The 26,710-nt window shown below is 44.1% G+C and overlaps 1 protein-coding gene across 11 annotated transcripts in view; it reads left to right on the top strand.

Annotated features, from left to right (window-relative positions):
- hook3 (hook microtubule-tethering protein 3) overlaps positions 1–26,710 on the top strand; it is a 110,719-nt gene that overhangs the window by 39,737 nt on the left and 44,272 nt on the right. For all 11 annotated transcript variants that reach the window (XM_038792592.1, XM_038792589.1, XM_038792596.1 and 8 more), the window contains exons 9-11: positions 10,952–11,115; positions 14,649–14,789; positions 15,591–15,792. In XM_038792592.1, coding sequence (XP_038648520.1) covers positions 10,952–11,115; positions 14,649–14,789; positions 15,591–15,792 — 507 coding nt within the window. The remainder of the gene's footprint in view (positions 1–10,951; positions 11,116–14,648; positions 14,790–15,590; positions 15,793–26,710) is intronic.

The following is a 26,710-nucleotide window of genomic DNA, read 5'->3' as shown; positions in this document are numbered from 1 at the left end:
AAACCCTTAAGATTATAAGACTTTTAAAAAGAAAAATTTTTTTTTAGAGCACCCAATTATTTTTTTTCCAATTAAGGGACAATTTAGCATGGCCAATCCACCAAACCTGCACATCTTTTGGGTCGTGGGGGTGAAACCCACGCAGACATTTGGAACTTTTCTTCACATTAGATTATTATAGAGGAGTTGTTTTACTACATGTAGAAAGTGCAATGCAGATTGCGAACAATTTAAAAGAGAATTGAGTGTAATTTCAAAAAGTAAGAATGTAAATGGAAACATGGAGAGATCCGAAAATTGGGGATGAAAATATACAGCTCTACGTGAATAGCTAGTACTGGCGCAAACTTAATGGGCCAAATTAATTTCTGATATGCTGTATTAAGAGATTTAGGTTGTATATCTCCTTGGCATGGTTGTTCTACTTTAATTGTATCTCATTTGTGCGTACAAAGCTGGGTTCAAATGTAAAATAGTATCAAATGCATTGCAGCAGTGGGCTGTTCCAGAATGGGGTGCACATGCAGCATTGTTTGAGGGAGGATCAGTGCCAAAGCAGGTTAAGGAGAGAGGTTTGAAACAGAAATATGAAGTGCACAGAGGCGATTGTTAATTTCCTTATCCATTTTACAATTGAATGAATTCCTGGATTCGGGTGTTGTTGCCTGATGCACTAGAAGCATCAGATGTCATCTTCTGTCAGATTGTGGACTGTGCTATGTAGTAAATATCAATTGAGCATGGTCAAAGTCATTGCATATAGGATTCTGGCAGTCAGCTATAGTTAGGCTGGACCCACAATAGGGTCTTAAAAGTATAAGAAAAATGTACGATTCTAATGTGCCATTTGACCTTTGACATAAAAGGGACAGAAAGAAAAAAGAATGGAAAGTTAGCTTTGGTTTGTGAATGCTGATCTTCGCGATCTTTTGTGACGAAACTTCAAACAAAAGGGGCACGATACGCCACTCCCCAAGCCGGGTGGGAGAATCGCGGGAGGGCTGGGCACTCACGACACGCCGCCCTGCCCCCCCCCCCCCACGCTCGCCATTTTTCACCGCGACCGGCAATTCCGAGCAGCCTGCCGCTCCCGACCGGTTCACGACGGTGGCAACCACACCTGGTCGCTGCCGTCGTGAACATGGGCGCCAGATGCCCGTTTGTGGCTTGTGGGGGGCGGAGAGGGGAGTGACACCACGGCCGTGCTCGGGAGGGGACTGGCCTGCAATCGGTGCCCACCGATCGTCGGGCCGGCGTCTCAAAGGGACGCACTCTTTCCCCACCGCCGCCCCGCAAGATCAAGCCGCCACGTCTTGCGGGGCAGCGGACTGGAAGATGGCAACTGCGCATGTGCGGGTTGGAGCTGTCGGTCGTCGTGATGTCAGCCGCGCATGCGCGGGTTGGAGCCGGCCAACCTGCACATGCGCGGCTGACGTCACTTAGGCGCCGCCATCGTGTCATTCTCGGCGCGCCGCAAGCGTCAAGGCCCGGCAGCCGAGAATAACGAGCACCGCTCCTAGCCCCCCCGGGTGGGGGTGAATAAGGTGCGAGGAGCGGCCTCCGAGGCCGTTGTGAAACTCGGTCGAGTTCACGACCGCCTTCCCGATTCATCACGGGAGCGGAGAATTCCGCCCAAGGTCTGTGATGAATGGTACCTATGGGTTCTATCTGGTTCCTACTGTCCTTGCTGTATGTTTTGTCTTTTTCCCCCCTTCTCTCCATGCCACAGCTGCATTGGAGGATTGTTGTATGATGTTACAAATTGCCGCTCTTTGGCTCCAGCCCACTGCCAAGAAGTTTGTTTTTAGATGGATGTCAGGAATGTACATTTTGCATATTTTCTGAACTAACCTGACCCATAACATTTCACAATCCTATTTGTTTACCAGTGAGATTTTTTCTTTACCTGAAGGATAGTGGAGTAGGTAAATACTGAATTAATTAAAAGCGAGATGAAAGATATTAAAGATGTTCGGTAAGCTAAGGACGACAAGGTGGCAGGACTTCATGTGGTATATCCAAACCTGAGGGAAATAAGAGCAGGAAATTGTGGAGTTCCTACCTGCTATATTTCATGATGTAATTGAGAGTGATTAAATGCTGGATGACTGTAAATTGGTTCATGTTCTACATATTTTCAAAAAGGAAGCCACATCTGACCTGAATAATTACAATTCAATTACTTTAATGTGGTAGGGAAAATTTTGAAAATGTTAAACATCTAGATGACAAGAAAATAATTTGAAGTAGGTTTTAGGTAGGAAGCCAGTGTGTGGGGTGTCTGAGAAGCTGACAGATAAGGGGGAATGCTGTTCATATGGTGCACGCAAAGTTTCAGAAATCCTTGAGAAAGTATTACAGAATTAGAGGGAGGCTAGAAAATTGGATTTAAAAACTAGCTAGGAAATGAGAGGATTCTACAAGGGGTTTTGCTATGGGACCGCTTGTGTTGACGTGTACATCAGTAAGAACTAGGCGCAGGAGTCAGCAATTCAGCCTCTCAAGCCTGCTCCGCCACTCAGCCTCTCAAGCCTGCTCCGCCATTCAATACGACCATGGCTCATCAATGATTTGAATATTGGGATATAGGGAATGGCGCCCAGATGCTTTTGAAAATATTAAATGGTGAAGCATAGTAAATGGTTTTGCAGACCAAAGAAGTTGCAAAGCGATATTGCCAAGGTGGTGAAGTGGGTGAAAAATCCCAGATTGAACTCAATCAATAAACATGAGTTGCTGCAGATTTTTAAAAAAGTAATACTTTATGACGGTATAGTATGTAAAACATTAGATGGAATGGTGTCTCTCACCTTATTTGGAATACTGTGTTTTGTTTTGTGCTCCATACTATTAGAAAGATAGGGAAGCAATAGAGAAGATACAGCCTGGATACACTCAGATGCTGCTTAATTTGCGAAAGTAAAATGCAAGTTTGAACTTGGAAAAATAGATAGGAAGAGTCTGTTTCCGGTGATGGAAGGGTCTAGAGACACAAATAAATAACTGATTCAAGACAGAACATAAAAACCTTTAATTACATGGGGAGCGGTTAGGTTGTGGAATGTGCTACCAGAGTTAGTGATTGAAGCACAGACCATATTAACATTTTAAGACTACATTAGATGTTGTAGTTTACCAAAAAGGGAATAAGGATACGGGAACAGCGCAAGCATATAAATTAAATTTAGTACTCTTTTGGGTGATCATAACACACATTATCTAACAGCCCTTTTCCGTCCTGTAACTTCTATGTAATTCTACATGATGGTTTGAAAATCATTGAAAAGTAAAGGTTAAGTCATTTATTGCAAAGGATTATCTTAGGTCTGACTGTGATAGTCTGTGGTATGTCGACAATTGTTTGACAAATGTGTTTCCAAATCCAGTAATTCTAACACATTCAATTTTTATTGTATAATGCAGGTTTCTGCTTCAGAAAAATTCTCGTGTTACTATAGTCAGTGAAGTAATGCATCGTGTCCTAACATAATCTTGCTATCAAAAGTAATTTCACCTTTGCCTTTCTCGGTGCATCTGTTAATTAAATGTCACTTTATAAAGAGGTGTGGATCTTTAATATAGAGAATCGTAAATAGGTGACATTTATAAACTAAGCTTCCTTTTTGTATTTCTCCTTTCAACAGCAGATACAATGATGCTTTCTTGTTAAAGTGCATAATGACAAAGGGAACTTTTAAATAACTGTAATTTTCCTTGATTTCAGCAAGGTTTGGATGTTTTGTCCCTAAATCTCTATCATGTATAGTTTTACTTGCTTGCTCATTTTTTCTCTTTTCTATGACATGTTTGAGATTAAATGTTAACAAACTTTGCCTTGCTTTGAAGGCATACCTTTCTCGGGATTTGATTGCTAGACTGAGATTAGAGTGCAATGAACTAGAAGAAAGGGTAATTCTCTTCTTTATCTTTTTAATTTGTAGCATGCAGCTGGAGCAATGTATTAATACTACCCTTATCGGATCGCAAACTAATACTGCTTTGGTTGTTTGTGTGTTTGCATTTTGTCTTCCCCAGCAACTATTGGGCGTGACTTTTAACAATTGGCAGCAGTTTAAAATAATTGCTGCGTAGAATTATAGGCCCCAGTATTTACAAGGAGAGAGCAGTGCAAGGGAGTGAGGAGAAAACCAATAAGGCCAGGGATGCATAGGTTTGCTGAATATAATGGTAGGAACTCATAATTTCTTTTTTGGCTATTTTTCACCCAGGAGCCAACCACAGTGGCAGGTTGGAAAGCTGATGGCACAAGGGCAAAGAAAGAGACCGTTAAGGATGGTGTGTGGCAGTTAGATGGGGGGGGGGAGAAGTAAAGATCAGGGCTTGGGAGGTGAACGGTTTCAGGAGAGAGGGAGGTAGAGATTGAGGCTTCAAAGGTCGTCATCACAAGTACTTGGGAGCGAGGTATGGGGAGAATGGAGGGAGGTCACCAATCGCGAGAGAGAAGAGAGCGGCTGCAAGTGGCAGAAGGCTTGAAGGGCTGGGGAAAGCATACCTGCTCCAAGTTCTGCTACTTTCACGACACTGTTAAAATTGCAATGGGTGAGTATGTGATGGGTTGAAGATTGTTCCCCATTTAAAAATGTTGTAAACTCCCTTCCCTGACACTCTACTGTCTGTTGGGGGAAGGTTAACATGGAGGCCATAGAGTTTTTAAAGGAGGCGTTTTGGGCCCACTACATTTCTGTCCCCTGAAGGGACTCAAAACAATCCCATTTCCAAACCGGTTTCCCGTACAGACATTAAAATACAATTTAAACATTATGTAAGTGCGGCAAAACAATGGCACATGAAATTTTATATATTTAAGAATAAAGTACTGAGCACAGCCAGCTGAGATTATTCATGAAAGCCCCACTTTCTCACCCCCTCGCCGGGGGTGACCTTTGGGTTAAGTCACCACGGGTCAGTTAGCTCTCAAAAGGGGAGAGCAGCCTATGGTCATCTGGGACTGTGGCGACATTTACACTGACATTTTTTACTGAGCACAGGAAGGAAAAATGACTTTGGAAAGCAGCTATTAATAGATTGTTGAGCTATATAGAGTAGTGAAATATGAGAATCTGAACAACAACTATCCGTAACTAGTAAAATGTTCCAGGGCATTTACAGGAGCATTATCAGCCAAAAAACTAACATTGAACCACATTGAGATATTAGACAAATGATCAAAACCTTGGTCAAAAAGGTAGGTTTTAAGGAACGACTTGAAGAAGAACAGAGGAGGAACCCAGGGATTTGGGATGGAAATTCCAGTGTGTGGTGGCTAGGCAGTGAATAGCTGCCAATGGTGTGTGTGTGTGTGTGTGTGTGAGGGGGGGGGGGGGGGGGGGGGGTGCGTGTGCGTGTGTAAATCGGGGATTTTACATTGGAGGCATACAAATATCTCTGAGGGTTTGAGGGCTAAATGAGTTTACAAATAAGAGGGGCAAGGAGGCATTTGAAGTCTCGGTTATGAACTTTAAATTCAAGGCATTTCTAGACCCAAAGCCAGTGTTGGTTAGTGAGCTGGATGAGTGGGACTTGGTAATGGACTTGGGACTAGAGTGCTGGATGAGTGGGACTTGGTAATGAATTAAGATATGGGCAGCTGAGTTTTGGATGAGCTTAAGTGTATAGATGATGGGATGCTGGTCAGGAGAGGTTTAAAATAGTTGAGCTTGGAGCCAACAAAATCATGGATGAGTGTTTCAGCAGCAGATGGGATGAAATAAGCAAAGACCCTGATGTGGAAATATGTTCACAGAGTATAATCTGGTTACATCTTTGATGGCGGATAGGAAGGAAGATGAAATATATGGTGAAGGAATACGGTTCAATTTTCAGTTTGTTGGCAATGACTAAGATGAACGATTTGGCATGACACAATTATCATCAATCATAAACAACTTCACAGTGGACTAAGGGGCAATGTTTGCTGTTCCTAAACAGTGTCAGGAAAAGTCCACAAGCCCAGTAAGTGTCCTCCCCATCACTCAAAGGTCCAAGAGTAATATATCCAGGTTTGCTACTGATAGGTGGGATAGATGGAACTGTAAGCTATGAGGAGGATGCACAGAGGCTGCAAAGAGATATAGGCAGATTAAGTAAATTAGCAACAAGGGTGGCAGATGGAAGTGTGATATTTACTTTGATAATAAGAATGGAAAAGTAGATTCTTTTTTAAAGTGTGAAATTTTTAAACATTGATATTCACAGGGACTTAGGCATACTCATTCAAGGAATGCAGAAAATTAGCATGCAGGTACAGCAAGTAATTAGGAAGGCAAATGGCAGATTTACCTTTATTGCAAGTAGACTAGTACAAGAACTAGGAAGACTTATGACAAGTATATCAGGCTTTGCTGAGATCATGGGCGGGATTCTCTCAGCCCGGGGCCAGGCCGGAGAATCCCTGCGACCAGCGCAAATCGCGCCCCGGCGCCGGCACACGATTCTCCGCAGAGCGGAGAATTGGCGTGGCGCCGGCCAGGGGCCGCTCTATGCGGCCAGCCCGCCGATTCTCGGCACGCCGGGGGGGGGGGGGTCCGACCCCGGGGGAGGCCTCTGATGTAGTCTGGCCCGCCGATGGCGGGCCGGCCTCTCTGGCTAGGGGCCTCGTTTCTTCCACGCCGGCTCCTGTAGTACTGCGCCATGTTGCGTCGGGGCAGGCGCAGTGAAGGAAGGCACTGCGCATGCGTGTGTTGGCGCCAGCGCCAATGCATATGTGCGCATTGGCGCCGGTTCCACTGCACGGGCGCGGATCCCGTGGTGCCCACTTTGCGCTGGGATCAGCAGCTGGGGCGCTCCAGTGCCATGCTGGCCCCTTTTGCGGGCCAGAATTAGTTGTCGGGTCGGCCCGTTCACGCTGTTGTAAAATGTTTACGACGGCGTTTTCGGTGGCGTGGACACTCTGGAGAATCCCGCCTCATGTCTATATACATTGCACAGACGTGGTCTCCATTTCTAAGGATGAATATGCTTGCCTTGGATGCAGTGTAGCAAAAGTTCATTAGGTTGATTCCTGGATGAAGTGGTTGTCCTGTAATGACTGAGTAAATTGGACTTCTGCTCGGGAGTTTAGAAGAATGGGAGGTGATCTCAGTGAAACAGAAGGACTTGATAGGGTGGACACTGGGTGATTGTTTTCCCTGTCTTGGGAATCTAGAGCACTGCACAATTTCCAAATAAGGGGCCCATCATTTAGAACTGAGATGAGAAGAAATTGCTTCACTCAAGAGTTTTGAATCTTTGGAATTCTCTGCTACAGAGAATACACCAAAATGCTCCCTCATATTTGAGGCTAAGATAGATTTTTTACCTTTAGGGGAATGAAGAGATATGGGGAGCATGTGGGAAAATATAGTTCAGGTGGAAGACCGGTCATGATTGTATTGATCGAAGGGTCAGGCTCGAGGAGCCATTTGGTCTGTTCATCCTAAATCGCTTCTCAACAGAAACATATCTAATATTTTGTGGCTAAATATATATAACCGTCATTGCAGTAAATTGACTTGGACTTGATCATTCTTTAATTTAGAGGCTCTCCAGCCATTTTGCTTCTGAGGTTCCTCGCATGTTCTAAAAATTTTACGGACCCCTGTAGCACAAGTATATTCTCTGGATAAAAATGAGTTCCACAATTCAACATATGTATTTATTATTTTTGTTTTAATAAGTGTGAAACCTGTGCTGGTGCTGAACAATATTTTTTTATGATGTGGAGATATCTTGGATAAGTACACGTCACATAGCTTAGCACCTTATTTTCTTTGATTTAATTCATTGCTGAAAATCCAACTTTGTCCAAGTAAGCTACTCTTGGGGTGGGTGTGTAGCAAGACTTAATTATTAGTCTGATGTCTGCGGCATGGGAAATGTTGCGACTGTGGATCACATGGGGTGGAGGGTTGGATGTGATGAGAGTCAAAAAGGTGTTCCTAACGGGCTGTGTGGATGAGACCCCAAAAGAGAAGACACCATGGTGCCGAGTCTGTGAAGTAGGAGGGGCAGCCTGAGTAAGCAGGGATATTTCCTTTGCATATCCCTGAAGCAAAAGGCAGTTGTGCACTCCAACTTTCTTGAGACTAGGACGTTGTGAATCTTTTGTGACCAGAATATGAAGGTTGTAGAGATCTTACTCATCAGGGGCTGGGGAGACCTTGAGTACCTGCCCAGTCAATGGAGGAGGGTAATGATAACTCACAGTGAGGAATAGTCTGTGATGCTCCTCAGCTATTGTTTATGTCTGACTCCTGCCTGTCTGTTGCCAGCACGTAGCCACCCCGGCTCTTGTCAGAGTGAGGTTTAGCCCTACATTGCTTTGTCTGTTAGCTCTAGAAGAGGATTGGGGCGAGGGTCAAGGGTTCACTGAATCATGCTCGAGTCCCATCACTGCAAATGAAACATTCACAGTGAGTAGACCTAACCGTCTGTCTGACATTGAAGACCAGTGAGAAGAACTGTCCAGATGGAGAGAAGCGCTAGCCACAGGGAGGAGGGCTAAATAATGTGAGGCTTTAAGGTGGTGAAGAACAATAATATTTAAATCAGTGACATGTGCAGATGTTACAAATGATGATGCCCCCAACAGCCTGTGAGTAGCTTCACCGTGTTCATTCTGTGTGCCTACAATTCCTTATACTTGCGGAACCCCCCCCCCCCCCCCCATAAAGTCTGGCTGTGTTCCCAGGGTGCATATCCGAGTTGGAGACGGCTTTCTACACCCTGTTACCTGAGATTCCTTGGACCTGGAGGACCTCGGCCGACTTTGTGGTGACACTCGTGTTACCACATCACTCTGTTCTACCTGCTCTAACTGATGCGCTGGTCTCAGGAAAGGGGGATTCAGATGGAAGATGATAGGCCCTTGGGTGGAAGTCCCGGGGATGTGCTCCAGTGTATCCTCCTTCTGATGATTGTGGTCCCCTAGGTTTCTCCATGGGATAGAGGGGCATCTGGACTGAGCTCCTGAAGCCTCAATGTCATCTGCTGCTGCCAGTCCTTAAAACCTGTATTGTCTGCACCATGCAATTCAAGCCCTCAGCCATGGTCATCAGGAACTGACCCATGCTTCGGAGTTCTCCCACCATGGATCTGACCTCTTGCCACAGGTTTTCCACAGTGGATGGTGTCTTGTTATGCTCTTGGCGTAGCATAAGCTGCTTCCTTGATGTTCGCTCTGATAAAGGAAGGTTCAGACGTGGGCATAACTTCACGTTTATTAAACTATTTACAATTCTCCTACTCGGATTCGCCACTGCTGTTAATCCTTCGATAGCTACTCAGACTGACAAACCAGTCCATTACAATCCACGTAGTGGGAGTGATATTGAATCAACTCACTGAGTGTCTCCACTGGAAAGAGGAAGATCATGTGTGCTGTGTCCTTTATTTATGGGTTGGTGTAATGCCCCCCTGCGGTAGTGTCACCTCTGTGTGTATCATGAATGCCCATTGGTCGTGTCCTATCTTACTGACCTATTGGTCAGTGTGTGTCTGTGTGTCATGTCTCTGGTGCTCCCTCTAGTGTCTAGCTAGTCTACGTGTACTTACATTAACCCCTTGTGTATCTACAGTGATGCATATCACCACAGATGGCACCCTTGTAGTGTAATAATCTAATATTTATTAGTGTCACAGGTAGGCTTACATTAACTCTGTGAAAAGCCCCTAGTTGCCACATTCTGGCACCAGCTTGAGTACACAGAGAGAGAATTCAGAATGTCCAATTCACCTAACAAGCACATCTTTTGGGACTTGTGGGAAGAAACTGGAGCACCCGGAGGAAACCCACGCAGACACTGGGAGAACGTGCAGACTCTGCACAGACACTGACCCAAGCCGGGCATCAAGCCTGGGGCCCTGGCATTGTGTGAAGCAACGGTGCTAACCACTGCTACCATGCTGTTGGCCTGAGTCCCATACATTGCCAGAAGCACCATGTATGTGTTCACTTTTAAGGCGTGTATTCAAGGAGAAGAGAGAGGCAGAGGTTTTGGAAAGGAACTGCATTAAAAGGGCTACATTTCCTACCGGAGTGACACATTGCTGGTTTGGATGCATTAAAGCTCGCAGGAGAAGTGAAAACCTCCAGTTGGGCATTACATTTATTACTGGATTGCTAAAGATAATTGCATGGAGTGACAGGGTCATTTGTCCAGTACAAGAGGTGCTATTCCATATTTGGTGGGAGATTGTGGTGATTCAAGTAAACTCCTGACATATGGGAATAAAGTCATAGAAAGAAAAACAGAGCATAGTTATCAGGGGAGATAAAATAGCTTGTGAAGATCTTTGGGAACCTTATTTCATGTTACCAAACACTTAATGAAAACTTTATGGCAAAATTAAAAACTTTCGGATCCACAAAAAAATGGAAGCAGAAGAAACTCAATTCACCTCTTAACAAAATGTCTACCACAATGGACTCATGGGAGGTAGGAGTGCTGTGGAACCAGGCAAACTGAAACCCATCATTTTAATGGAAAGATTTTTAGTAGAGAATTGGTGGAACTCTAAACTGCCACTTGCATGTGTCACTGTAATTTTAAATGTGATAGGGCTGTGGTTAAAATTTACATCAAAATACTTTAACATTGTTGACAGGTGATTGGCAGGCATGCCTTCAGCCACCTAGCCTAAGCGCAAGATTTCCCATCTAAAACCTTTTGATTGCTCCACCTTTATAACCCCTTAAATCTCACCTCTTTGACAAAACATAGTCACTAGTCCTAATTGCTTTTTGTCCTTTTTTTTGTCTTATGCTTCTGGGAAAGGTCTCAGGACTTTTTCCAATGTTAAAGGCCCTGTGTAAGTGCAAGTTATTATTGATGTATCAATTTTAATAATTGTGAAGCATTTTTTGAAGGAAATATTTAGTAGACGAAGGATTTTCTGTATAGTCTTTATCAAAGAAAAATTGTGATGGTTTCTTTCTATTTAACGTATACAGGTTGCAGCTCTACAAGAAGAAAAAGGCAGTTTATTAGTAGAAAACCAAGCGCTTATGGAGCGCCTCAATCAATCTGATTCTATTGAAGACCCCAACAGCCCAGCAGGACGTAGACACCTTCAACTACAAACCCAGTTGGAACAACTACAAGAAGAAACCTTTAGGTATTAATAACAAAACGCCATTGCTTTGCAACTATGCAGTGCCAAGCTTCTTTCTCTGATCCTAGGGCCATCCTCACTGCCAATAAGTCAGTATATCTGTTGATGCTCCTTGATATATTTACATTTCTGAAAAACTAAGCCTCAGGAGAGTGATCACCATGCCCATGATCAAACAATTTAGAAAGGCTGCTTCCATCTCCCTGGCCCAACAATACTCCTACCTCCAGCCTGGGTGCATTACCTCATTTAGTGTAGATGAGAGATTAAATGTGAGACCTTGTGATCTTTCAGGCTTAGTACCAGGTCAAATGTATTCACTGAACTTTTGGTAAAAGGCAGTTGCACAGGTTCCATGCTTGGCGTTATAAATTGTGAGCAAAAGTATTCCATTCTTGAAAACTTAACATCCTTGAACTCAACAAGAATAGAAACATAGAATTTCTACAGTGCAGACGGAGGCCATTCGACCCATCAAGTCTGTACCGACCATCTGAAAGAGCACCCTCCCATAGGCCCATAGCCCTGTCCTATCACTGTAACCCCATAACCCCACCTGACCTGCACATCTTTGGACATCAAGGTCAAATTTAACTTGGCCAATTCACCTAACCTGCACATCTTTGGACATCAAGGTCAAATTTAACTTGGCCAATTCACCTAACCTGCACATCTTTGTACTTTCATGTCGACACTAACAAAAAGATTATCTCCATTGTGTTTTCTCTTTATTACCAACAAATATAAGTGTATTGTCACCTGCCCCGGACAAGGTCCCCCAATTTGTTATGATTCCAGACGGGCTGCCTCAATAGGCTATCAGACGAGGAGGGTGAACTGGCTCCCTGTCTTTATTTAACCTCTCAGTTGGTCGCAACAAGATTACTTTGAAAAGGATCCTTCCTTTGTGGATATATGCTCCTAGTACAAATGGATTTATGTTTCAAATGGAGGCAATTTAAATCAGGCTTTCTTAAGTTTGTCATGGGAGTGTCTCTTTAAGAAATGTGTTTTTATCAAATGACTTCAGTGATGTCATTGTGTGGGTGGAACTGGGCTGTGGCTCTGACTTTTACTTTTGTTTTGAGCTGGGAGCTGGCTGTGGCTCTGAGTTTTATTTTTGGTTTACACAGTTGGAAGCTGGATTCAGACAAAGAAGGTTTCTCTTGTCTCTCTCTGTGTGTTAAAAGATGTCCAGATCACTTGATAATTTAACAGTGATACCTGTTTTCTGGAAAGAATTCAAACCTACTGTTTTGGTAATAGTTGTTTTTGGTTTATTGGATGTTGTTATCAAATTGAAACAGTTGAAAGGGAAGTTATTAGGATTATATATCGAGAGAACTGTAGCTGTGTGGGGTATTTATGTTTGTAGTTGATAAAAATGCTGTGTGTTTATTGAAATGTTAACTGAATTCGTAGAATACACTTTGTTTTTGATTTTAAAATACTTAAGGCCTCTGTTGAATAACACCTGAGAGGGAGACCCTTGTACTCCTCCTGACAAAAATCTATAATAGGTGTGGGTCAGGTGAACTCCGTAATATTCTTTGGTATTTTCTAAACCCCTGGCCCATAACAAGTTGAAGAAATAATGAATTCATTAGTTATTAAAATGCAAGAAGAAAATAATAAAAATAACATGCACAGATTAGAAACAAGAAATGAGTCCAAAAATAAAAGTTTAAAAATATATACAAATCAGTCTTTAGTTTGTCCATGAGGCCGTAGATGGTGAAATGTTGTAGTTATTAGCTTGGGTGATTCTGGTAGCGCGGGTTTTGGCAGTTGAACAGTTAGTTTGGAAATTCTTGGTCCTGCAGGTTAGCTGAAAGGACTTGTCCTATTCGACTGTGGCTTTGCTGACTTGACTTCCAGCAATGAAGAGCGATCTTTTATCTGCAAGCAGCTGGGATGCCTAGTCGATGTTCCTCAGCTGTGACTTACACAACAGAATATAGCTACTGTATCAGACTAACACTAAAAGAGACCAGAGTTGGAGTTGTTTTTTTAAACCTTTTCCCTTGTGTATTCCTGAAAGGAGAAAATGACGACTGTGCCTGGGATATAAGTTTCTTTTGTTGCTCGTTGTGCTAAGTGTGCTTTACACTTAATTTGCTCTGTTTTATAACCTTTGCTCTAGAGTCGCCAGGTATCTTTATGATACCACCACGAGGTTCAAGTTCAACTGCTGATCAATAACTCAATACACCAGTTAGTAAGGTTCAAATCAAAACACATTTATTATATACACAGTGAATCGCTACTCATGCATAAAATACTACTCACTAGACTATCTCTAACACTAAAAGGCCAATACTTAGCTTTGGAAACTGGCCCACCAGGTCATGGGAACAAATGGCCTTTTGTTCGATTCTGAGTCTGCAGGCTTCCAGCTGGTATGGACTAATGGTTAGGAGCGCCTATCTCGTAGCATGCGTTGACTGGACACTTATTTGTTTGGTGCAGCTGCTAGGCAAGTCACGGTCAAGAGTTGTTTCGAGCTGCTGAGAGACCCTGCCAAGAAGATCGAACTGAACTTGGAGACTCTATTTTATAGTCCCCAGATGCTTCGCGCCTTTTTGGGCGGACCCCGTACCTGGTTCCAATTGATTGGACCATGTTCCAATCAATTGATTTGATTTCCCCAATTCTGGGGCTGTTCCCTGATCGCTGGGCGGTTCCTAAGTGTCTGTTGGCCTTCCTTTGTCTTGGCTCCCGCTGACGCCGAGGAGTCTGGCTTGGCCTCGATTATCTTAAATGTTTCCAATTGTTCCCGGGGATTGCTCATCAATATGTAGATGGTTGTTAGTTTCAGTGCTGTCTGGGTTTCTGCAAGTTCTAATATACAGGAAATTTTGCACCTGCTTGTTTTCCTGCGTTTGGCCATTTCTCCCTGCATTCTTAGCTGATCTCCATTTTAAAGTCGGGAAATGGCCAACCCAGGTGGCTACACTTTTTTTAATTGTTTTTTTTCAATTAAGGGACAATTTAGCATGGTCAATTCACCTACTCTGCACATCTTTTTGTGTTGTGGGGGTGAGACCCACGCAGACATGGGGAGAATGTGCAAACTCCATATGGACAGGGACCCAGGGCTGGGATCAAACCTGGGTCCTTGGTGCAATGAAGCAGCAGTGCTAACCACTGCACCACCGTGCTGCGTGTCTCGGATATAAGTTTTGGTCTCTGATGAGGTCGTAATCGGCTTCCATTATCTCCACAGGAGATTGTAGTTCAGTTTCTGCACTGTATCTTTTCCATTGTTTCGCTTGGAACGAAGTACAATCCACCTAAGAATTCCAGCAAGCGTCACTTTGCAGTCACAGCCGATTTTTGCTTGTATGTCCTTTTTTAAAAACTCACATATTATTTAAAAGTTTGATGTGTCCATATGTAATTCAGGGCTATAATCTGTTGTCATAAGACATATCAATTAATAATTTGTATCACTAATTTGTTGCAGTATTAAATCTAGATGGGCTCAAGTATTTAAAAGTAATATATTGTTCATTTTGTATGATTATGAATTTCAGATTGGAAGCAGCCAAAGATGATTACCGGATTCGATGTGAGGAACTTGAGAAAGAAGTCTTAGAACTACGACAGCAGAATGAAGAGCTTACTAGCCTGGCAGAAGAAGCCCAGTCTTTAAAGGATGAGATGGATGTCCTTAGGTATTAAAGTTTTGCATCCTCCTTTTCATTTCTTTGATTTGTATCTCTTAGTTTTTCCTCACATATTATTTAGTTCTTCAGTTGCCTTTAATAGGAAACTCAATCTCAATGTTTTAGTTTCCTTGTATTATTTAAATGTTATTCGGAAGTTCTGTGGAATATTATGAATTAAAACTTGTTTATTAACTTTTTGCTTTGGCCTTTTCAAAATCCAATTACACATTCTTCCCTCAATTTTGAACATATTTAATTTTCTTCTGTTAAGTCTCATTCAAAGAAAAGTAAATCCTATATTATAATGATTACTACTCCTCAATTACTCGCCAAAATCCTCTGCTAAACACCATTCCAACAGCATCGTTACTCAAGCTTGACGTGTGACTGTTCGCACTTTCACTCTCCTTTGAAGTTGCCTTGGAGCTTTTGAAACTTCCATGAGCGCAATCTAGTATTCTAGAGCCCTCACCTAAGTAATCAACACCACTAGGACTAGTTCATCCTCTGAGTATTAGTATAATGGAAGTTAATGTTTGTTTCTTGTATGTATATATTTTTTGGTTTAAGTAGTTTGTGTTATGATTATGTTTCACTTTGGAGGTTGATATTATTCTGTTGCCCTTTATCAAGTACCTGATGCCATCACAATTTCTATTTGCTAGCTGTTTCATATTTTAATAAACTATTGTCAGATTAGGCGACAAGTAGTGTTTATGTGACTGTATTTCAACAAAATTAATTGGCTGTGAAGCATTTTGGTACTCCTTGAGGGCATGAAAGATGCTTTATAATCTTTTTTTGTAGGCATTCTTCTGATAAAGTGAGTAAATTGGAGGGCATGGTAGAGTCTTACAAAAAGAAGCTAGAGGATCTGGGTGACTTGCGTCGACAGGTGAAGCTCCTTGAGGAAAAGAATACAATGTACATGCAGAATACAGTCAGTCTAGAGGAGGAGTTACGGAAAGCAAATGCTGCGCGAGCACAACTGGAAACATACAAGAGACAGGTATGAAATGACACAACATGTAATGAATGTATATTGAGTTTTTAATTATACATTAGAGAAGCAGATATATCTGAAGAAGTATGTAACATTCAAGAGGTAACATCCTGGGCAAGATCCAGATAATAGTACATAGAAAACATAGAAACAAAGAAAATACAGCACAGAACAAGCCCTTCGGCCCACGATGTTGTGCCGAACTTTTGTCCCAGATTAAGAACAAATTAATCTACACCCCTGTATTCTACCGTAATCCATGTACCTAACCAGTAGCCGCTTGAAAAGTAATAAAGAAAGAAATTGTGATATAATGCTGGAGACAAAAATTGATAAGTCTAGAGCAAACTGCAGGTTGGTTAGTAGTAATGGAGGGAATAATCATACATTTTGGTCTTGTTCCCTTCTACAGCATTGAAAAATAGAAGATAAACTGGTACTTTAGTAATGTCAGAAATGAGGTGGGGGAGAGGGGGGAGATAGTCAACCAAATGCACAAACTATTGATTGTGTTTATTTTAAATTATTCTTGGCTGTTGGCAATGCTGACACCTCGTACTCATCCCTCATTACATTAAGATGATCATGGGTGGTGCTTTCTGCTGATAGTCCCTAACAGTTTATTGATTCCTCAACTATGATGCAAAACCAATATGCATTCAGATTAACAGTGAGGATCCAATTGCACCCCTTTGATAAGCAAACAATTTTCTGAGCCCTCTCCATCAACCCAAAACACTAAAACATTTTCTCTCCCTTTGGATACTTATATCACCAGCAATCCCTGCAGTAAACGCAATGGAGGATATGGTAAAATTACTCATCACTATTGTTGGCCCGTCTGACTTCACAGAAAGCTTTAATCAATTAAACAAACTGTTTTATTCAGCTAACATCGGATCGCAATACGAGAACTGGCCAGGTTCTTCGAGGTCCTCTAGAATGGTGTCTCGCAGTGTCAGTCTCAGTTCTGCTGCCGGGGGCTGTTCATGCTGACCCTTTTATAGGCTCTTTACTCAAACCTGTATTCTGTTCTTTCGGTCAGTATATGACTCAGTTATCCTCTTGACTCCATCAACAGTCTGTGATTGACACAATTATCCTTTCAATTCCATCAGCGGTTCATCGTCATACAGCAGCCTGTGACCAGCAAACCAGTTTGAATCAGTCTCTATGGTATTTGACTCATGCTCTGGGTCACGCAGGATCTTAACCCATTGTACTCCAGTCTCAGTCAACAGTCTCTCTTGATGCTTAATTTCTCAAATTAATGCACCACTTCTTCAATGCCTTCAGCCAGCTTCTCATCACAGTTGAACCCCTCTCCAATAGCCCGTGCAATTTAACAAATTACATAAATTGCAATCCACATAATTCCACTAAATCATACAGGCATAGCAAGTAAATTGAGTAACACAGTATAACATTTACACTTCAGTGATTAGGGTATCATTCCTTTGCACATCTTTAAACTCAGTGCAATTCACATCCAATGTTCCCTCTTATGCAGGGTTAACTCCAAATGCAACTGGTGAGTTACCTCCTGCTTCCAACAATTGAATATTATCATAGTGCCAATCACATACAGCAAAGTACAGACTATCAATATAACCTCAGCATGCAAAGCTGTACAAATCCGTCGTTCTTTAGGCTTTTCCTCAACATCATCCTCATCTTTCCCTGTTTCTTGCTCAAACAAGGCTTTTTTTAAGACGATCGTATAAACCTCTGGTCTGATTTGGGCACCAATTAGTAGTATCCAATAGTAGTATCCAATCTCAGAATTTTCCCTTTTTAGGGACAAAATTCCCAAATCTTTAAACTTTGTGTCACGTTTCTGATCCAAGACCAAACCAATTTAGTATTAGCCATAATAGTTTGCAATATGCCAAATTCCAATCTACCTAACCACTATCCAGATACCTTGTTCTCACATGTATACATTTGTATTCAGATTAAAATTCCCACCCCCCCCCCCTCCAAAATACCATGGAATCATGATTCTGACCAGTAACCATGACTGCATATTCATACCTTGAAGATTTTACATCATTAATTACAACTTTTAGATCACCATTTCCCGAGTGCAATTTACTTTTTAAAGAAAAATATTTATTTATTCTCCTCCTTTCTCACATTTTCTCCCAAATTTACACCCACCAACATAAACAATAATTAGTAACAAATATGTCAATCCCCATATCAATAACAACAATCCCATCTTCCCACCAAACCCCAAACATTAGCCTGCATGTTCTCACAAACAAATGACAAAAAGGAATCCGGAATCACCCATAGCTACCATTAACACACACCGCCCACCCACCCACCTCAACTAATGTTCGATGTTATCCCGTTCTTGAAAGTGAATAATGCCCATGAATTGTAGAACCCCTCTATCCTTCCCCTCAGTTCAAACTTAACCTACTCAAGAGTCAAGAAGTCCAACAGGTCCCCCTGCCACGCCAGGGTACAGGGTGGAGAGGTTGCTCTCCAACCTATCAGGATCCGCCTTCGGGCGATCAACGAAGCGAAGGCTACGATACCTGCCTTCCACACCCATTTCCAACCCTGGCTGATCCGGCACCGCAGATATGGCCTGGGGCCCGGGTCCAGTTTCACGTGCACCACTTTAGAAATGACCCGAAAAACCTCCTTCCAGTAATCCTCTATCTTTGGACAGGACCAAGCTCATCCTCACCCTCGTGAGGTGTGCTCTGTATACCACCTTCAGCTGTATCAGCCCCAACCTCGCGCACAAGGTGGAGACATTCACTCTCCGGAGCACCTCACACCAGAACCTCCATATCCTTTCCCAACTCTTCCTCCCCCTTTACTTTGATCCCTTCCAGTGGTGCCTTCTCCTCTTCCAAAATAGCTCCGTAAACTGCTGACACTACCCTCTTCTCCAGTCCCCGTCAAGAGCACCTCCTCCAGCAATGTGGAGGCCGGCTCCACCAGGAAGCTCTGTATCTCCTTTCTGGCAAAATCTCGAACCTGCATGTATCTAAAATTTCCCCCTGCTCCAGCCCATACTTCGCTTCCAGCTCCTTAAATCCTGCAAACCGACCTCTAAGAAACAAACCTTTCAGTGTCTTAATCCCCTTCTCCTCCCATTTCAGAAAATTTCCATCCCACCTTCCTGGCTCAAATCTGTGGTTCCCCGAATCGGCATTTCCCTTGATCCTGCCCCCAACCCAAAGTGTTGGCGAAACTGCCTCCAAATTCTCAATGAAGCTATTATTACCGGACTCCCCGAGTACTTCCCCGGGGCTATCGGGAGCGGCGCTATTGCTAGTGCTTTCAATCCCGACACCCTGCACAAACTGTCCTCCATTCTGACCCAGCTCTGCACCTTCTCCACATTCGCTGCCCAGTAATAGTGCCCAGGTTTGGAAGAACCAAGCCCCCTGCCTGCCTTCCCTCTGTAGCAGCACCTTTTTAACTCTGGCCACCTTCCCTCCCCATATGAACGACGTAATCCTTCTCTGAAAAAAGCCTTTGGCAGGAAAATCGGCAGGCATTAAAAAATAAACAGAAAAAACTCCAACACATTCATTTTAACCGCCTGTACCCGACCCGCCAGTGACAGAGGTAGACCATCCCACCTTGCCAGATCAGCTTTCACTCTCCCCACCAAACTAGAAATGTTGTACCTGTGGAGCCCCCCCCCCCCCCCCACTCCTGGGGAACTTGCACCCCCAGATACCTAAAGTGAGTCCCTGCCCTATGGAATGGCAGCCCCCCCACCCCCGGCCAAGACACCACAAAATACTCACTCTTATCTAGATTTAGTTTGAAGTGAAATTTATGTTTAATTCAAAAAGTTACTACAATTAAAACCATGATTTTAAGGGAAATTTATAACATACTCATCCACACAAATATTTTTATGACACATATTCACTTATTTTCGAAGCTTCCATCTATCTCTACAACATCCCTTTCAACTCAAATCAATAAACAGAGCGCATGTTTTACAAAGAAATAATAAAAAGTCCCGGGTTCTCAAGGACATCTTTCTTCAAGGTACCTCTTGAAACAATGTAAGCAGAAACTAAAAACAAAAGTGAATTTTCACAGTACAATTTGCTACCTTCAGAAAAAATTTAAACCTAACAGCAGCCTCACAGCATGGGAGAGGACTTCCCATATCTCTTACTCCCTCAGAACAAAAGCACAATCGTTTTTTTTTTCCCTGTCCAATGTCCATGTTGTCATAAAATATTTCTCTCACCAATTAATAGAAGAATACAGCAAAGCAGGCAGCCACCAGAGAAATTGCACAAATCAGGGATACCAGAGGCACGTTAGAAACAGAACCAGAAAAGATTAACAAAAAAGGCCTTCTGCCAAGGGCTGTACACCTCAGCTCCCAATGAGGGAGTCCGGGATGAAACAGTTCCTTGATGGACTGGACATACCAGTCGTGGGGGAGGGCAGACAACAGGGCATAAAAGCACCACCAGCACTGGGAGAGATCAAGGACAGCACTAACTCCATGCAGGCGGGAAAGGCACAGGACAAGACGGGTTTCCGGCGAACTTCGGCAAAAGATTTGCGGCAGCACTGGCCCCGCACCTGCTGGAGATGGTCACAGACTCGCTAGCTATGGGCACACTGCCAGCCACGCTAGCATAGGCCTCAATCTCGCTGATGCCGAAGGAATATAAAGACCCAACGGAATGTGGGTCATACAGACCATTCTCACTGCTGAACGCAGATGCCAAAATACTGGCCAAAAGGCTAGAAGACTGTGTACCAGAGGTGGTTGCAGAGGACCAGATGGTCTTTGTCAAAGGTAGACAGCGTATCTTGAACATCAGGCACCTGCTGAATGTGATGATGACCCTCTCTGGGGAGAGAATACCAGAGGTGATCGAGTCCCTAGATGCAGAAAAGGCCTTCGACAGGGTCGAATGGAAATGCATCATAGAGGTACTGGAGCAGTTTGGGCTAGGAACAGGGTTCACCTGGGTAAAACTCCTATACAACGCTCCCATGGCGAGCGTACGGACCAACAGCACCAACTCCTGATACTTCCAGCTGCACAGGGGCACCAGACAAGGATGCCCACTGACCCCGCTGCTGTTCACTCTGGCGTCGAGCCATTAGCAATTGCGCTCAGAGCAGCAAAAAATGGAGGGGGATCCGAAGGGTCAGCAGAGAGCAGAGTCTCACTCTCTGCAGATGACCTGCTCCTCTACATTTCGGACCCACAAAGCAGCATGGACGGAAGCATCGCACTCCTGAAAGAGTTTGGCACCTTATCGGGCTACCGACTCAACATGAGCAAAAGCAAGATCTTCCCGGTACATTCACAAGTAGAGGGGGGGGGGGGGGGGGGGGGGCAGCGCAGCGCTAACAGGACAGCCGTTTAAACAAGACCGACACCAAATTCCGCTACCTGGGATTGAAATAGCCCATGACTGGAAAGGGATCGACAAATGGAACCTCATCTGCAAAGATGGAACACACTTCCACTCTCCCTCACGGGGAGAGTCCAGACAATCAAAATGAACGTACTTCCCAGGTACCTCTTCCTACTTAGATCCATCCCGATCTACGGGGGGGGGGGGGGGGGGGGGGGGGGGGAATGCTAGGATCCCAAAGAATGTCCTACAAAAAGCAAAATCCAGGGGAGGGCTAGCCCTCCCAAACCTACAATCCTACCACTGGGAGGCGATGGCCAAGCGAATGAGGGGATGGATCAAGGAGCCAGAAGCCGAGGGGTGTGCGCGGAAGAGGCCTCCTGCATGGGGATCTCCCTCCGGGCCCTCGCCACAGCGGCATTCCAATCCCACCCAAAAACACTCCAGCATCCCAGTGATGATAGCCACCCTTCAGTCCTGCAATTTGGCCTGACCGAAATGCCGGACGAAGCTCCCATCTGCAACAATCATAGGTTCACACCAGTGCTGACTGACGCCACCTTCAAAAATTGGGGACAGGACGGAGGCACACTGACAGTCAGGAATCTATACACGGACGGCAGGATCGCAACACTGGACGAATGACAGAGAAATTCCAGCTTGCCAGGGGGGAATGAGCTAAGGTACCTGCAACTCAAAAACTTCCTACAAAAGGAGTGAAGGACGTACACACAACCGCCACGACAGACAGTACTGGAAGAGTTACTGGACGCAAGCATACTAGATAAAGGGAACTGTCGCGACATGTATGACCGACTGGTAGAAAGGGCCGACACTGTACTGGATGCAACAAGAAAGGAAAATGGAGGAAGACCTGGGGATTGAAATAGGGTGGGGACTCTGGAGCGAAGAACTGCATAGGGTCAACTCTACCTCCACGTGCGCAAGGCTCAGCCTGACGCAACAAAGGTGGTACATAGAGCCCACTTAACAAGAACCCGTATGAGTAGGTTCTTCCCGGAGGTGGAGGATAGATGTGAACGGTGCCAAAGAGGCCGGCCAACCACACACACATGTTCTGTCTTGCCCCAGACTTGCGGGGTACTGGACAGCCTTCTTCGAGGCAATGTCCAAAGTGGTGTGGATGAAGGGTGGAGCCATGCTCAAAAGTGGCCCGTCTTCGGGTTTCAGACCAGCCAGATCTATTCCTGGGAGGAGGGGCGGAACACCCTTGTCTTTACCTCCCTGATCGCCCGCAAGTTAGAATCAGGTTTGGCTGGCGGTCAGAGCAACCACCCCAAATAGCTTGCAGACTGGCTGTCCGACCTCTCAATCTCTCCAAATGGAGATAATCAAATTCGCCATCCGAGGAATCAAATACGGCTTCCACAGAACGTGGGAGCCATTCACCCAATTTTTACGGGACCTGTCTGTGGCCAACAAACAAGCAGAAGAATAGCCAGGTAGCCAAGAATCAGGGGAAAGTAGCCAAGAGAGATAGACCGGGGCAGGGTGGAGGGGGGGGGGCGGGGGGGGCGGGGGGAGGGGAAGGAAAACCGCTAACTAAGAGAAAGAAAGGTGAACCACAGGAGGGGGGAAGGGGGCAGAGTGGTGAAAGAGACAGGAAACAATAGAGGAACACCAGCGGAAGGAAGGAACGGGAAACGATTACAAACTTGCCATCTACAGCAGCAAGACAGCAAGGAAAATCCAAGCGAAAGATGGGCCCGAACGGCTGAAGCGGAGGTGAACGCGAGACGACAACGGCAGCGAGATCCGCCCTTGAGAAGCAAGTGACAGCACCAACACCAGACCCATCGCGTATTGCCCTCTGTAATTGGTTTCTCCGGCACCAAATCTACCTCCCCAACCCCCCCCCCCCCCCCCCACACCCCCCCCCCCCCCCCCCCCCCCCCCCCCGCCCCCCCCCCCCCCCCCCCCCCCCCCCCCCTCCCAACATACAAACAGATGCCGACTTGTGTGTTCTAAATAATATTGCCAATTGTACAGAGTTGCTGCTGTTGAGCTGGTGCATAATTCCTTACCAGTTATTTTATTTTATTTTTTATTTATTTTTATTATTATTTTTTTCTTGTATGTTTGAATGTGCCCGTCTCTTCTATCTCTTAACTGTTTCAAAACCATTTACAAAACAGACCACAAGGGGTTAAGAAACATTTAAGTGGCACAGACTCTGGATTGCAAAAACACTGATGTCAAAGAAACCTAAGACTATCTATTTCTCTCAGCACAAGAGTACTGAACCATTAGATTTAGCACTTCCAACATCCACTCGGTGACAGACTCTGCAGCACAGATGTACATAATCAAACAGGACACTCTGTTAAAATACAGAAAGAGAAGCTGAACTCACTCAGATACACACGAGTACGATTTTACTTGGCATTTACTTTCGATTTTCATTTGATTTTTATCAGCTGGTTACCATGTTAGATCATAGGTCATAGATCATAGAATTTACAGTGCAGAAGGAGGCCATTTGGCCCATCAAGTCTGCACCGGCTCTTGGAAAAAGCACCCTACCCAAGCTCACACCTCTACCCTATCCCCATAACCCAGTAATCCCACCCAACACTAAGGGCAATTTACCATGGCCAATCCACCTAACCTGCACATATTTGGACTGGGAGAAAACTGGAACACCCGGAGGAAACCAACGCTCACACGGGGAGAGCATGCAGACTCCACACAGACAGTGACCCAAGCTGGGAATCGAACTTGGGACCCTGGAGCTGTGAAGCAGTTGTGCTAACAACTATGCTACCGTGCTGCCCATGGGTAAAATCCTCTGGTCCCCACTTGAGTTTTTCACTAATCGTCACCTCTGGGTAAGACAGCCAGGATATAGTTATGGTCAGCGATATGATTCTTACCTGGATCCTCCTCATCTTCCTCTCTTCATTTCCCCTGCTGTTTTGACACAAAGGGCGGCACAGTGGCGCAACAGTTAGCACTGTTGCTTCACAGCGCTAGGGTCCCAGGTTCGATTCCCGCTTGGGTCACTGTCTGTGCGGAGTCTGCACGTTCTCCCCTTGTCTGCATGGATTGCCTCCCACAAGTCCAGAAAGATGTGCTTCTTAGGTGAATTGGACATTCTGAATTGTCCCTCTCCGTATCTGAACATGCGCCGACTAGGGGCTTTCACAGTAACTTCATTGCAGTGTTAATTATTTTTGGTATCCTTTGCTGTCACTATTTCACATATTTTTAAAAAATCAATTTAGAGTACCCAATTATTTTTTTTTACAATTAAGGTGCAATTTAGCGTGGCCAATCCACCTAACCTGCATATCTTTGGGCCGTGAGGAGAATGTGCAAACTCCACTCCGACAGTGACCCAGGACCGGGATTCGAACCCGGATCCTCAGCGCCGCAGTCCCTGTGCTATCCACTGCATCACATGCTGCCCTTCCTATTTCACATATGTGAGATAAACCAGAATATAATATGTTGCCTGCTAGCTGGGAACGTGGGGGTCCCTGGATCAAAAACCATACAATCTCCACAGTCTACTCACATAGGTGGTCGGGTGTTCTCCCCTTTCCTGCTTATATTCATGTAATCCTTCAACGGGATCTCCCCTATGCCATTCTACAGCCTGTAAGATAGTGTCCTACATCTCCTGTAATGTACCTTCTCCATTATTTTGAGGCTCTGGCAGAGCCAAATGTGGCCTCAAATAAAGAGTGAGGGTCCGATGTTGATTCCAATGTCGGTACTTGTTTAGTTATTTTGGTTAACTGGGAAGCTGTGAAGGGAGTGGTGCAAGTTGTTGGTCCCACTTGGACCTGTTGAGCCAGGGCTGGCTGACCCACAATTGTTCCAGTGGTTGATTCCTAGTAGTAACAATGGGGTGCATGGGGGAGGGGGGGGGGGGCTCAAATGGGGCATGGGTCCCCCAGTCTTCCTCCGATTCTGTTTCCTCAGTATATCTCCTTCCTTCCTCATTTAAACTTCCCTAGTCTATTTCGTCTCTTGTGTCCTGGGGTTTCTCCCTTCATGGCACACATCATTTCCTGCCTTATTGACAATTGTCACCTTAGTTTCTCTAATTCCCTATTACACTGTCTATGGACTTCTTGCCCCATTGAAGGTGCCTTTAGTGCATTTTGTAAAACTCTCAAAGCTGCCTGTAAATCTTCATTTTTTCTGTTGTTCAGATTCCTTTATGATTTTACCCTTTTCCTTTTCTATTTTCTCCTTTTCCTGTTGTGCTTTCTCACATTGTGCCAGAAACTGACTCAAATTAACTCCGTGCTTGGGTATTGGTTCTCATCAACTGTGTTCCTCTCTTCAACTTTCTTTCTCCTATTCCTTTAATCTCAGCTCCTGTCCTTTATTCTCTTTTCTCTCTCCTCTGTCCACAAAAGGATTTGTTGAACTAATATGCGCATAGAACATTACACTCTACCAGCATACTTATCAGATCGTGATACTTCCGTTCAGAGAACTGGCCAGGTTCTTCCAGGATCTCTTGCTTATAGTCTCTTGTAGTATTGGTCTCGAGTCCTGATGCTGGGGACAGTTCATGCTGACCCTTTTATAGGCCCTTTACTTGAATCTGCATTCTGTTCTTTTAGTCAGTATATGACTCCATTATGCTCCTGACTCCAACAGTCTGCGATTGATACACAATTATCATTTAATTCCATCAGTGGTTCATCTTGTCATGCAGCAGTTTATGGCCAACAAACCAGTTTGAATCAGCCTCGTTAGTATTTGACTCATGCCCAGGGTAACGCAGGCTGTTAACCCATTATATTCCAGTCTCCCTTTACAACACCTCAGTCAACACTATTCAGACCCAGAGAAGTACATGGAAGAAGATAAGATATTGTTCTTGAAGTAGAATTTTGTTGGAACAATGTAAATCGCCAAGGACATAAAGGTTAGGGTGAGAATGAGGCAGAGAGCTAAACTGATAGACCACAGTGACATTTTTATTTTAGTTTGTCCCTGCTGAACGCACCCTTTTTTTCATGATGCTTTTCAAATTTTTCCGTTCTGATGAAAGATACAATCCTGAAACTTTATACCTCCTGGCATTGCGCTGATACAGAATTCATCTTCATTTCCCAAAATCAGAGGGCCATAAAATTATGAAGTACAGCCATCAGTAACTACATCTGGCTTAATAATTTCCAGCATTATGCCTTCTCACCCACAATAATCTATAATTCAAAGATCATCTCGAAACACAAGAACTTTAATGTTCCTTTTTCCTTGACCAATTATTTCCTTGCACGCACTCACTTTTACTGAATTATAAGTGCTTACAGAGTTATTTCCTTACTATATTCCAAGATCAGGATGCACAGCCATACAGTTATTAATGTAATATCATAGTAGTTGCAAGTGCTTATAAAGCTATCGTCTATATATTGAACTTGATCTTTACAGTACTTTCGTTTGAAAGAATGCCATAGATTTTTATTTCAAAGCAGGAAATGCCTTTGAATAAGACAGGCGTTTTTCTACTGCAGAAAACTCGATGCATCAGAATATATCAAGAGTTAGTGAGTGATTTGCAT

The sequence above is a fragment of the Scyliorhinus canicula genome, chromosome 3, assembly GCF_902713615.1.
Source record: "Scyliorhinus canicula chromosome 3, sScyCan1.1, whole genome shotgun sequence".
NCBI lineage: Eukaryota > Metazoa > Chordata > Chondrichthyes > Carcharhiniformes > Scyliorhinidae > Scyliorhinus > Scyliorhinus canicula.
Note: the sequence above shows the minus strand (reverse complement) of the source record. Positions and strands in the feature narration are given on the sequence as shown.